Source organism: Fulmarus glacialis, unplaced genomic scaffold (genome assembly GCF_000690835.1).
Source record: "Fulmarus glacialis isolate BGI_N327 unplaced genomic scaffold, ASM69083v1 scaffold11209, whole genome shotgun sequence".
NCBI lineage: Eukaryota > Metazoa > Chordata > Aves > Procellariiformes > Procellariidae > Fulmarus > Fulmarus glacialis.
Genome location: NW_009231429.1, coordinates 14,000 through 27,629, shown reverse-complemented (window position 1 = coordinate 27,629; position 13,630 = coordinate 14,000). Strand labels below are relative to the sequence as shown.

Sequence of the window (13,630 nt, the reverse complement as noted above, 5' to 3'; positions counted from 1 at the left end):
TTTTCCGACCTTAATGATTCTGTGATTCTGTGAATCTAATTTAGTGTGGCTTTCTCTGGTCTGTCAAGGAGGGGAGCAATTCCTCAGAGTCCTTAGTTCTTCATCCTGTATCATGTGTTACCCTGTATTGGGTCACTAACTTTCTTCCGGATGCAGCATTGTGGTAGTAGCAGTACCTGGAATTCCTCCTGTCTTTTTGCACTGCTTTTGGAGCTTGGGCTTCTAAAACAGTTTTTCTTTTTAGTTTTTATTTGTAGTATTTAATTTTTATTTCTGAGGCTTGTAAAACAGCTTTTTCTTGCAATTCCATCTTAAATGCATTTTTAACAGTTCATCTGGTAGTCTTTAACTAGAGCATGTTTGAACAAATGTGTGTTTCTTGCTATTTGCAGCTTCTCTTTGATTTCCTTGCATTCAAAAATGACATCAGTTTTTGGAAGAAAAAGAGGAGCATGATTGGGATGTCTACAAAAGCAGGTATGGGCCAGAATGCAAAGTGTTGCGTGTGCATTATCTAATATATACTGTGTGTTTTTAGTCTTACTCTAAGTTGAAACTTTGTAGATTCATCAAGATGGCAAAATGAGATGTCTTTGTGTATGAAAAGAAGATGGCTAACAGGCTGGTTCTAACTTTGTTAGCATTGTGCTCAAGTATCACTTGCTTTTAAGCACTCGTGTCCCTTCTGAGGTTTGACTGTCTTACAATTGAAAATAAGTTTAATACTAAGTCAGTCACCAGATTTCCTTTGCTGAAGGAATAGAAAAATACTTTGAGAAAAGAATGAGGACCAGAAAAAATCCCGTGGGTGGAGAGAATGTGCTATCATGGGTAATGCTGTCCTGCGAATCCTATGTGTTCCTTGTAGATAACTACAGGTTCCAAAATATTTGGGAGGGAAAATGCTGTAGTGTAACGCTGCTGTTTGATTTGGGCTTTGGTGTGGACGCTTGAGGTTTAACACACCATTCCCCAGCCTTGTTTATTGTGCTAGTACTTAGTGCTTGTTCTTCTAATAGGTTTTTCTATTCTGATTATAAACCAAACTGATAAACCTGGAGTCATTTGACCTCTGAGACTACCCTTAATTTTATCATACGTACAGATTGATTAAAACATGTGACGAATATCAATACCAGGAAAAAAATTAGGCATTCTAAATGATGATGAACAGCAACATGTTTTTCTCACGTGGAAAATCTGTTTATTGTCTTTATCAGAGCGCCTCTGTTTTTGTAAGGCATTTATACTGCTGTTGGCATATATACGCCAAAAAGTTAATAAAAATTCAAAATGGTCCATGACATTTCAGAATTAAATGCTAATTGCCAGTTTAAAAAGTGAGTAAAGTCAAATTGGAAAGAGTAACAAAGGGTTTTTTAAACTTACTGTCAAAATATCAATCTTTAGCAAGCCTTAGTCACCTTTCTGCCTGTGTCTCCTTCTTGCCCTGAGGCTATTGCTCTGGAATGGTACAGTGTAATTGCTAATGTCTGTGTGTGTTGTAGCTCTTCTCTCTTCCTGTTCCTGCTTAGGGGGATGGATATCTGAATCTAAGAATTAGTTGGTAGACACTTTATAAGCATCCAGGGTTTTGCAAAACCTGAAAAATAACCCTAAAATATACTTCTTAACATTCACAAACATAAAATTAGTTGCATGAGTTTCAAAGACTGGCATTACATTACCTCACAGCCTTTCAGCTTCCTCGAGACAAGAATCATGAACATAGTTCGTAATAGTACTGATACATTGCTGAATTGGTGCAGTACAGAAGTCTTCCTTAAATATTCTGATTTCCTTTCAGCTTTTGTGATAAGGATTTCATAAAATGTTTTTGTTCCTTATTTGCCTGGAGGAATCACTGGCTGTTTCTAGGACTACTTGATATATCAAGATGTATATAGGAGAAGTTCATGCTTAAACTGCGTAAGCAGAATTATGGTAAATAGGCCAACAGTCTTCTGTCATCTCAGCTGTTCATTTAAATATTAATAAGCCTTTTGTTTTTGTTTTTTCTATCTAGTGCTTTGGCGGTGCTTTAGTACTGTGGTAATATTTCTTTTCCTTTTGGATGAACAAACAAGTTTATTGGTACTGATCCCAGCAGGCATTGGTGCACTGATTGAGGTGAGTTCTTAAAGCTCTAGAACCAAATACCAGTATTTGCAGCAACATCCATAGTTTATTGTAGGAAAAAAATGCTAAACTAGTTGCTGGAAAAATACTGCTGTTGTAGTATGCTGTCTTAGCAGCATTGTTTAACTGGCTTTCAGTGGTAGAGGAGATTGTGTACCTTTATCAAATAACTAAACTGGAAGAATCAGTTTTTTCTGGGATGGGCCAGCTGGTATTGGGGAAACCAAACATAGAGCTATGCCGAGGTTCCTTCCTATCACATCGTCTGATAGGCATCACTCCTGACCAGGCATGTATAACCATGTCAACAAGCCTTCACAGAAGCATTTGTCAAAGAGCAGGCTGTGTGCCATCAGACAGTGCCGCAGGTCTGCAGCTTTTTCCCTGGCCATGACTGAGGTGCCTGGGGAAGGAGGAGACTGCTGGCTGTGTTCATTATTCCAGCAGATCGTGTCCAGTCAGTGGGTTGCTGGGAAGAGCTTTTTCATGACTTGTTCTTAACACCTGTTTCTCATGCAGTATGAATAGTGACATTGCTTCTGTAATAAGTAATTTTCTCGCTTGCATCAAAGATGACAGTAAAGGATCGTCTTTACCATATTGCACTTTTTTGTTTGGAAGATATGATGGGTGAGAAGAGAATATTGGTGTATCTAAAGTTAAACAAACAAACCTTGTCCACAAAAAGCTTCATGGAGCGTAGCTCTCCTGGTGAGCTTACTGCATTGCCTAAGTTTTTGAATCTGTATAGCAGGGTGGGTACATGAGTAAATTTTCAGGTGCCCTGAACCTTTGGTTACATTAGGGCCAGCCTGTTGCAGCTGTACAGTAAGTAGCCAAACAATGCAGTGGATTCACTGACTTTTGCTTGTAGTCCACTACTGAAATGTAATGACCATGTAAGTGCCCACTTAATTACTGTTAGGAGTTCTGAGGCACCTTCATCTCGCAGATCCCAGCTGACCTTGAAGGCATGTAGAAACTTGCTTGGCAGGTGGTTACTGGAGAATTCTCTAAATGCTTGACCTGGGGTGCATGCTGGTGCTGAGAGCAGCTAACCCCCACCTGAGCGCTGCAATCCAGATATCCTGGAAGGACTACATTATTTCACTTAAAGTACATCATCTGATATGGAGACTTAATAGTGCGTGCTCCCAGTGTTGTACTTGTCCGGTGAGACAGCATTTGGTTTGTATAGAGTCGCAGGCAGTGTGCCGCAATCATGCTGTTGCTGCTTTATACAATGGGTGCTTAAAATAGATATTCTGGGGTCTTGATTCTGAATATCTGAATCATGCATAAGATGTTCTTTTCGATAATTCTTTATGTGCACATTTTGATTTTGCTAATCACAGCTCTGGAAAGTGAAGAAAGCTTTGAAAATGACAATCAAGTGGCAAGGCTTGAGACCCAAAATTCAGGTATAGTAGACATTGGCCTGTTAATGATTACACTCTTGAGCTTTCCATCTGTTTCCAGGTTACTGTTCAACTTGGCTTTCAGTGAAATGAAGATTGAAAAAAACTATAAAAGTTTCCTGTGTATATTTTCTCTTTATGGATGGCTTAATCCAAAAGCTGGATGAGCATTTTCAAACTTACGAATTTCTTTGATGAATTCTGTAGAAGAAAAAGCCATTTGTGTGTATTTATGGTGTGAGAAACTTCAGAACTCCTCTGTCAGTCCTGCTAAATCTTAACAGGTGGGACTGTGCTCCTGCCACTCTGTTGGAAAGGCACTCTTAACTGGCATTAGGTTTGAAGAAAGAAACTGAATTTTGCATGAAGGTGTAGTATAACTTCTCCATTGTCAAACTAGTAGAAGATGTGACATGTTCTGGGGACAGGACAGTCTTTGACAAATCCTCTGGGTAAAAATTTAAGTCCTGAGACTGCTTGCAGGACATGCAGAGGCAGCTGGGATTCAAATTAACACTTTTCAAAGTACAATCTACATTGAAAGTTTCCCTTGTTGGTAGGAGAAACGGTTGTCTAATCTTCAGTGTTTACTTCACAAGAAGTACTGGGGTTTTGTGCTGCTTGAAGTCTGTGCATCTTGAGTGGCTCATAGCTCTGGTTGTTCCTTTGTCAGTATTCAAGGAACTGTGTTTAAGCAGTCACAATTTCTGGAGATGTGGAGATAATCCATGAGTGACCTCTTCATGCATGAAAATGGTTATGGTTTTTAATAATGGCTTTCTGTATCTGCAAAATTCTTAGCCACTGGACTTTACTTTTGCTTTGTGAACTCTGCTGTCTCAACAGCATTTTCCTAAGCAAAGAAGTCCTGGATGTTTGGTGTAAAATATGAAGGGAAAAATTAAACTTTTTGCCTAGCCTGTATTTGCAGACCGCACAGGACATTTATATGACTCTTTTGTATAGAAACTTACAAGAACTTTGAACTGTTACCTAGCTTAATGTCTAAGCAGTTTAGTTTGCAGTTTAAATCTCTGTTTAGGGAGTTGGACAGCAAGTGTTTTTTCCTCCCAGTTCTGACTTGATTATACATTTTATATGTATTGCAGTTTGGTACATACAATGACTCTGAAAAGAAAACTGAGGAGTATGATACCCAGGTAAGAGGGAAGCCTGTGACTTCTGATCTGTAAAGTCTATATATGTGGCCTGCTGATTGACTTGTTTCACTCTTTATTGCAAGAAGTGCATTTTCCATTTTCTCACAGTTGTCAAGTGGATCATCATTATGTGGATGATCAGATAGCGAAGATTCATTCTAATAATTTATTAAAAGAAACAGTGAAAGAGTTGTTTGTTAGCTGAATCTGGTTGAAACAGTTCTCTGAGAAGCAGAATTGCAAGTGACTTATCTGAAGAGAAATACCTTAAAGGGTCTTCATTCACAAATTTGAAAGTCTATGTTTGCACTTGTTATTTATACTGGAGGAATGTTCATGTGCTTCCTGACTTCTGAAAGGAGTTGAAAAAATCAGGAAGTTAAGCAGAGAGCTACTCTTAGACTCTGATCTTCATGCTGCCTCTTGTTGCTTATGCTCTAAGGTCCTTGGTGGTCTGAACGGAGCTTTGAAATTTTCACCACCTTCTCTAAAACTGGAAGCATTCTGAAAATAGTAGTAGACATTTGGAAATAGGAAAAGATTTTCAGGAAAAAAATCATGTGGCTGTCTTCTAGTTAATGCCATGTCAAATCTGCTGTATATAAAATGTAAGCTAACAAACTATTTCCATTGTCTATTAGGCTATGAAATACTTGTCATATTTGCTGTATCCACTGTGTATTGGAGGTGCAGGTTACTCCTTGCTGAATGTCAAATACAAAAGGTACTGTAAATCTATAAACCATCTTATACAGAATTGAAACATTCCCCATTTTTCCCATATTAATAAATTGGAGATGATGGGTTATGGAAATCAGTTATTTTATTTTGTTTGATTCATAAGCTAGGAACCAGAAACTTCCTTGTTCTGTATGATCTAAAGCTGAAAAGTCTAACTGTTTTTTTAACATCCTGTAAGCTACAGGCTGTTACATTTAGCAAGTAACCTGATATTACTGTAGCATAGAATTCATTAGCTTACATACACGAGTAAGCTATGAATCAGAAGAGGAGGAAGAAAGCTGCCATTGATGTTCAGAGGACTGATAAGGTGACAGAAGAGGTGAGAGGAATTCAGTGGTTAAACCTGTCCCAATAATAGAGAGAAGCAAAAACTGTCCCAAAATTATTTGCTCTACCAAGAGGTTCCTCTGTTCCTAAATATGATAGCTAGGATGGCAAGCAGGCAAAAGCATTTTTAAGAAAGGACTCTATATTCCTTTAAAGCCGTGGTCTTGTAGCAACATATTGATACTTCAGCAAGAGCTGAAGACTCACTATTTCACTCAAAATAATACAGCTAGTTCATTTTGTACTGGAGAGGTGCAAGCAAGTATGCAGCCATGAGACTGTAGAAAAAATAGAAAGAAAAATCTGCAAACGCAAGCGTAGTGATGGCCATGAAGACATGTTTTTTAAGTCTTTAGGCCCCGAAGGGGTGGGGGGGAGAGCAAGCAGTAGCTTAAAATAACATCAGAAAGAGCTACTGTTTCTGCATATGTGGGCCATAGCACTTGTACTAGAAACTGGGGCAATTTCAGGGCTATTAGAAAAATATTTTTTTCAAAAGATTCTTGCCTTATTAAGGAGCTAACAAATATGCAGCCTTTAAAAATTCTGCTTTTCTCACAAAATTCTTAAATTCATTCAATGCTGCAAAATATTATGTGCCAGGTGTTCTGTGAGCTGTAGCTTAAGAAAGTGAAAACAATTGTTACCATAGAATTTTTATCATTGTTAAATCTATTTGTAAGGAAATGTGATGGAACAAGTAATCTTAATGGAGGATTATCCTTTAATCTTGCAGGCATTTTCTGATGCATTTTTTAGATGCTTGTGGATTACTGAAATGCTGCTACAGCTGTAACACTGCTATTAACAAGTCGCTAACACAGCCTTGCAAGTTTAATTTTAAATGATGTAACTTGAGCATCACAATTACTAGCTGTTCTTACTATTGCAAGCAGAAGTGTGGAATTTGACCACTATCTGTAACACTGCTGTTATGTTGCTAAGATTGTGCTCCATTGAACATCTGGGAGGGTTTTTAGATGTAAGGAGGGAAAAACGTAGGTTCCTTGTATTTACCTTTTTTTTTTTTTAAGTGCCTACTATAGTGGTTTGCACTGAATGGTATGTGTTGTTTGAAATTTGGTAAGTCCTTACAGTGCCATATTGAGCGTCTCTTTAGAATACAGTGTTACCTTTGCGAGTCTTAATGCAGTCAGGGTTCAGTGCACAGTATTATCTGATGTCATTTTGGGTGCAGAAGTCTTAGAACATTCTGAAAAAGTATAAAAGCAGTTGATAAAGCTCTCCAGATCTGTTGGATGCACTGATAAACATCCTTTGCTTAAACTGTTAGCACCTCCTCTGGAGCCCTTCCTAATCAAAGGAAGATGTGAGGTATTTAGTTCTTGAGTAAAGTAATTCACAACATAGCCATTTCTTGGGGTAGACAGCATACAGTCATGTAAAGGATGTATTACAGGTATATATTTTTGGCTGAGGTGAAAAAATAACTGGACTGTCTTCTTTCTTTGTAGCTGGTACTCCTGGTTGATTAACAGCTTTGTCAATGGTGAGTCTCTTCATATTTCTTCAAATGGGAGCCAAGACTCAAAAGTAGAAAATTAACTGCTGTCAGCTGGATCAGTGTATCAAGCAATAACTTGACTGTAGGTTCCAAAATCATCACAGTGATTGAGAAAGGGAGAAGAATCAACCCAAACTGAAACAGAAAGATTAGATGCATCTTCTCTCTTTAGGAAAATGAGTGTAAATCTCTTAATTGTGAAAGTATAGTTGTGTGGTGTACTTCTATTGTGCATTTGTCTGTAAGTTTTCCATCTTTTATCTTCAGGAGTGTATGCTTTTGGATTCCTGTTTATGCTGCCCCAGCTGTTTGTAAACTACAAGGTAAAATTGAAAAGTGATGAAAGACTACTTTTTTAGTCTCTTCTTCCAGAATTTATTACAAATTGATATTTTTAATCCTAGATGAAATCTGTTGCACACTTACCGTGGAAGGCTTTCACATACAAAGTAAGTAAAGCTCTAATTTAAAGATTGGTGCAGTCATTTTGGAAAAAATTTTCTGTGAGAAACAGCTTAGTATTATGTAGCTTAAGGCTGCAAGTGCTTTGTTTGTTTGGTTTAAGAACTAAACTGACAGTAAAACCAAATCTGTTTGCAAATGTCTTAAAAAAAAAAAAAACCACAGAATAAAACAAACCATTGATTTCCATTTTTCATAATGACTTCCATAAAATGAGAATACCTGCATCCTAGTTTTGATGATAATATTGTTTTTTCTACTGTCAGCTGTCTTGCATGGGTGCAAATGTTGGTCATGCAAATAAACTAATCAGTCTCAATTTAATACATTATTTTAGGAAGAGAGAGATTATATTAACAAAGGATAGTTCTCAAGAAACAGATAGGACCACTGAGAGACCTTATTTTGGCAGGTTCCAGGAACTACTAGACACAGTTCTGTGCTGGGGTGGTAATTCTGAGCTTCTGGGCAGTGTAGTGACAAACGTGTGGTGGGTTGTTACACAGTGGAAAAGGGGCTGCACTGTGGTGTCCCCACTGCCTAGACTGCCCTTGTAGGAAATAATGTGACGCTGTAGCAGAGCTTAACACCAGACCTTGGAGGAGGGGAAGGTGAGTTTATTTCAAAACAAAGTCAACTTACTAACACTTTGATACCTGCATACCCACAAGCACCCATATGTGTGTCTGAGTGGTTTGTGTAGTATTCAGGCACCAAGATGGATGTACCCAAGTATCCCAGTCAGGATTCCTTGCGCTGATACGGAGGACAAGGGACACCCACTGTTGAATCCCTATGTCTCCTACGTTCTCCTCAGTCAGTCAGTTCTCCTCTCCTCAGTCAACAGCTACATGCTAGTTTTTCTCTTGTACCCCTAAAGAGCTGATAGTATTTTGACTCCATCCTTTCCCACCTCTGTGAGTCATTAGGATTTTTGTACTGTCATTTGTTTTCCTGATCATTGTGTCCTGAGAAACCCTAGAGGGGTGTGCTGGGATCATCAAGACCTTGATGCCATCAACATGTGCCATGTTTTATTCTGCTTCCACTATACATACTTTCATTTATTCTTCCTTTGTGCCAATGTATTACAATTCTCCAGAACATCAGTACTTTAAAAGAAACGCTGTTAAAAACTGCTCAAAACATGGTGTCCAATTCTGAACAGATGATCTGGGACAAAAGAACTAAAATCTTAAAATTTGAAGTGCCTTTCATAGCTTTTCCATTTCTGTGAGCCTACAGCAATAGCCCAACTTTCTGCTGCCTTAATATTTCGAAGGAATCATGGCACATCTAGGAAAACAGACTGAAATATAGCTGATAGCAGAATAGCAACTCAACAGTGTTTGATACAGAAATATAGTCAAAAAATAAAAATAAACATCCAGCGTTTCAGACATATACTAGGAAAATCAGCATGTTTCATAATAGAGGGGAGTAAAAGGTATATTAGTGAAGTAATTTCACAATTTTACTTCAGCAACAAAATACAATAACTGAGCAGAGACATCAGCAGTTGACAACAAAGGGACAGTATTCAAGCAAGTAACCTTTAAAGCAGTAGAATTATCTTGCTGAACAGCCTTTTCTTACAGAGCATTTCTGGTTCCTGTTAAAACGCCAGGGCTACCCACAACAAAGGCTTGTGTGTATGTAGAAAGAAGTATATGATGTTTTCAATTACGTTTAACTTACTGGTCTTTGGAGGTGGTAATTTACTTTTTTCTAGCGGATATTTAACGTTGCTTGCTCTCTTCTGCACTTCGAAGAGTGCAAAGAATAGTCTGAGGTCTCATCTGTGATTGTTTTAGAGAGCTTTGGTTTTGTCCTTGATTTGAACTCTTCCCTGTTTTGGAACACCTTTGCAAAAATGAAGATCAGTCTAACTTTCCAGTTTCTGTAGTCTTTATGTTTATGCTTTTTATACTTTAATGAGGAGTACCTTCAAATGAGGTAATCTCAAAAGCAAACTAGCTAGACTACATACTGTTAGATGGGCTGCCTTGATGCATTCAATTTCAATGGCTTATGAAGACTGCCTAAGTGCCTGAAGGATGGAGCATTTAGCTTTTCCTTCCTTTCATCATTGTAGGATCGCTTACTTGGGTGTCGGCTTGGAAAGGCTGCCTTTTCCAACTTGCCAAGTTTTTTTGTTCCATGACAAACCTTCTTTGCACAGGCTTGAGAAGTGCCGTCTGTATTCTTTGATCACTTCAGATTCATGGATTTGTTTTGACTTGCCAGAAAGAGCTTTCCTGTTGTAATTAATCAGAACTCTCTCCTGTCTTATACCCCCATCTTCTGCTGATGCTTTGCTTCCTCATATAAACATTGGTTCATTTTGAAGCGTGAGTCCTTCTCTGTTTAGACAATACATCGTTTTCCCCCTTCTTATGGTACGGATTAATGTACAACTTGCTAATACTGAAAGGAGAAGCCATGTTACTGACTCAGTTTGTTAACCCAGCAGTGAATATTCTTTGCTGGATTTGTTTCCTGATGGTTTTAATGAGTTGAAACAGTTTATTGCACCGTATGATGAGTACTAGAGCTGGTGCACTGTAAGAGTTGATTTCTAGTCCTCCCTGTAGGCTAGAGCCAGATCCACAGGAGTTGCCCTTCTATTTACTTTCTTTATCTTCTCTGACAAAATATTGTTGTCTTTGCATGCTCGGAGCCTGTTTGCATTGCTTTCCCAGCAGATGTCTGGAAATTTAAACTTTCTTACTCAGAAAGAAGTAGTGAGAAAGTATTTCATTATTGCTTCAGAAATGGAACCTATCATATGCCTAGTTGAGTGGAAATGGTGTAGAAAATTACGTCTCGGATAAGGAATGGATGATTACTTCCAGGAGAGCACTGAAAATATTTTAATCTCTCCAAGGCTGTCAAGTTAATGTTCTTAAGAGCAGTAAATTAACAAGTTTTTACACAAATTTCAAATGCCCACAGAAAATGAAAGTGAACTGACATTTTGTAAATCTTAAATCATTCGAGTAATGAATGAATAAAAGTTTTTTGCCAGTTTCTTTTAAAGATTTCACTGAAGTTGAATCCATGTTTTTCCCCTCGCGTGACAATACTCTCACTTACCTGAAGTAGTCCTACTTCCTTTTTACTTGTAACTATAATTCTGTGGTCTGGAGTAGACAGCGTGGTCTTCATTAAAAGAAAGCACTTTAAAGTTGCATTAATTAGTTTTTCAGCATAACCCGTAAGTATTGTTATAAATATGGAAGTAGTCTGTGTTCCTACCGAAAAATACAGTACTAGGAAGCCTGTTTCGTGTAGCTTTGTATGACAGATGACTTCCTTTCCTCACAGCTGACTGAAGTATACTTTTCTTATATTTGTAGGCATTCAACACCTTTATTGATGATATATTTGCTTTTATCATCACTATGCCAACATCTCATAGGCTGGCGTGCTTTAGAGATGATGTCGTGTTCCTGGTCTATCTTTACCAAAGATGGTATGCCTTTAACATTCATCAGAGTTTTTACAACGCTGTAGATGGTTGCAGTCTAATTGCTGTAAAGAACTATGAAATAGTTTGGGATAGACTTCAAGTGGAATTTTTATACCATAGTAATATATAGTATGGTCTGGATAATGGTAGTTGTCTCTATGCCTAGTGAAGGGAATAGAATCATAGAATCATTAAGGTTGGAAAAGACCTCTAAGATCATCAAGTCCAACCATCAACCCAACACCACCATGCCCACTAAACCATGTCCCTAAGCTCCTCATCTACACGTCTTTTAAATACTTCCAGGGATGGTGACTCCACCACTTCCCTGGGCAGCCTGTTCCAAGGCCTGACCACTCTTTCAGTAAAGAACTTTTTCCTAATGTCCAGTCTAAACCGAATATGAATGTGAATATTGAGCAGGGGATCCTGAAAAGGAGATCTAAATACAAATCAGAGGAGCAAAAGCACTTTCCCATAACTGATGGTATTCCTGGACCCTTTTTAGCATGCTAAGAGAGTAGTCAAGAAATTCCTCTTCTCACAGCACTCTCAGAATTTTTGTCAATTACCCCTTCTCCCTCCCCAAAACAGCAGTCCTCCTTTTCAGCAGATAGTTTCACATTTGCAAGTTACAAAAAAATTAACCTGAAACATGAATACCTGAAGTAAGGTGAAGGAGAGCAATTCTTAAGCTTGTATTCACAAACCCTCTTAGGAGTTCTGGGCTTCTAACCCTTGCTGAGGGGCTACATGCCTACATATGCTCAGTATCTGAGGCGTGCTTTCCAAGTTGCTCTGCAAGGCACTAGCAAAGGATGTTTTCTGATGAGAGATTGTCCTGCTCTGCTTTCCTCTTTATCTAGTTTCCAAACACAAGTTATGAGGTTCTCTGGTAAGTTGAGTATCCGGCAAGTTTCAGATTCTTTAAGTAACTAAAATCAGATGGGGAAGAAGGCTATATGCAGTAATCATTGAAATATTGTTCATAAGTGAAGCTACAGAAAGTGTGTTCTTGTTCCGAAGAATAAATATTTAGATGTGGAACAAACAAGAATTTTAAGCCTAGTTCACATTATACCAGAATATATGGATGTGTATGTTTAATCATTAATACTAAATGTGAACTTCAGTTTTCGGTTTATATAATCGCACGAAAGTGTAGTAAAATAGGTGGCCTTCCAAGGTATTTTTGTAGAAGTTAAGAGCTCAACAACTTCTGACAGGTTTCCAGTTTGAGAGGTATCCTGGATTGCTTGAGAAATACTCCAGCCAAGCTTTAGGGGAACTAATACATCTCTTAAGAGGCCTGTTACGAGACAACTGGTTAAGTCTTAATGTGAAGAAGCTGATGTATCTGTAGCTAATCTTTAAAACTGTTGTATTTTTTGCCACAAATGGGAATAGAGAATATGATGAGAAAGAAATTAACTTTTAAAATTAAGTAGCACAGAACTGCTTAATTCCTCCAGGTAGCAGACAATATTGTAACTCATAATTTGTTTTTTCTGCCAGGCTTTATCCTGTGGATAAGAGCAGAGTGAATGAGTATGGAGAATCTTACGAAGAAAAGCCAAAAAAAAAAGCTCATAGAGAATAACTAAGAATTGAAGAAGATTCTGACCCCTGGACTCTTACTGGCTTCATGTATTATGTGGTCTTAAGGAAGGAAAAACTTATTTAATAAGAGTATTTTTAAAGCTTATGACAGAACTACATGGACAATACATCTTCTATATTGCCAAAATCTAGTTTTTATATCCTCCTATTTCAAGATCCCTTTTTGTCCTCAAAAGGTCCAGTCTGCCAGATGTCATTAAATAAACTTCCTGCATTTAAACTTCTCTTCGGTGAAAACCTAAGTGTCCTGACCATGGTAATTAATATCCAAATCCATGTTTTTAAGACAACTCACTAACTGGAAGTGTGGTGCCCATGCCACAAGGCTATGAAAAGTGAAAAAACAAGCCAGTGTGTTACAGCAGAATCGAGCATTATTGCCAAACTGGAGGCTGTCAAAAATAAAATGTATAATATTGGATTATATGCTAATTACAAATCATTCTTTTTTGATAATGGAGATAATGGAAATTCTAGAAATTATTATTGAAGTTGTAAGTTGTATGTGGGCATTTAAGTTCATAGCTTAAAAAAAAATTTGTTGGAAATACAGGATGAGAGAGATGAGGTTGTTAAAGTTCAAATTCTGCCATGTTCTTAGCCCACAACATGGCAGAGGGTTTCAGTTGTCTTAAATGGAACGAAGATGTGAAAAAGCTGTAACATGATTTCTTTCAATATCTATCCAAGTTTATATAAATCCTTCTGCATTATTGACAAACCTTCTGATTTCTTGGCATAGCAGGTATTCACATAATGCAAA

General features: G+C 37.8%; 1 protein-coding gene across 1 annotated transcript; it reads left to right on the top strand.

Annotated features, from left to right (window-relative positions):
• Positions 1-392: 392 nt before the first annotated feature.
• Positions 393-13,288, top strand: LOC104081724 (cleft lip and palate transmembrane protein 1-like protein; the record flags this gene model as incomplete). Its single annotated transcript, XM_009584571.1, has 10 exons — positions 393-477; positions 2,027-2,130; positions 3,495-3,560; positions 4,667-4,717; positions 5,359-5,441; positions 7,264-7,298; positions 7,581-7,636; positions 7,718-7,762; positions 11,135-11,250; positions 12,763-13,288. Coding segments are annotated over 10 exons (726 nt in total), but the record flags the coding sequence as incomplete, so codon positions are not given.
• Between the last annotated feature and the right edge of the window lie 342 nt (positions 13,289-13,630).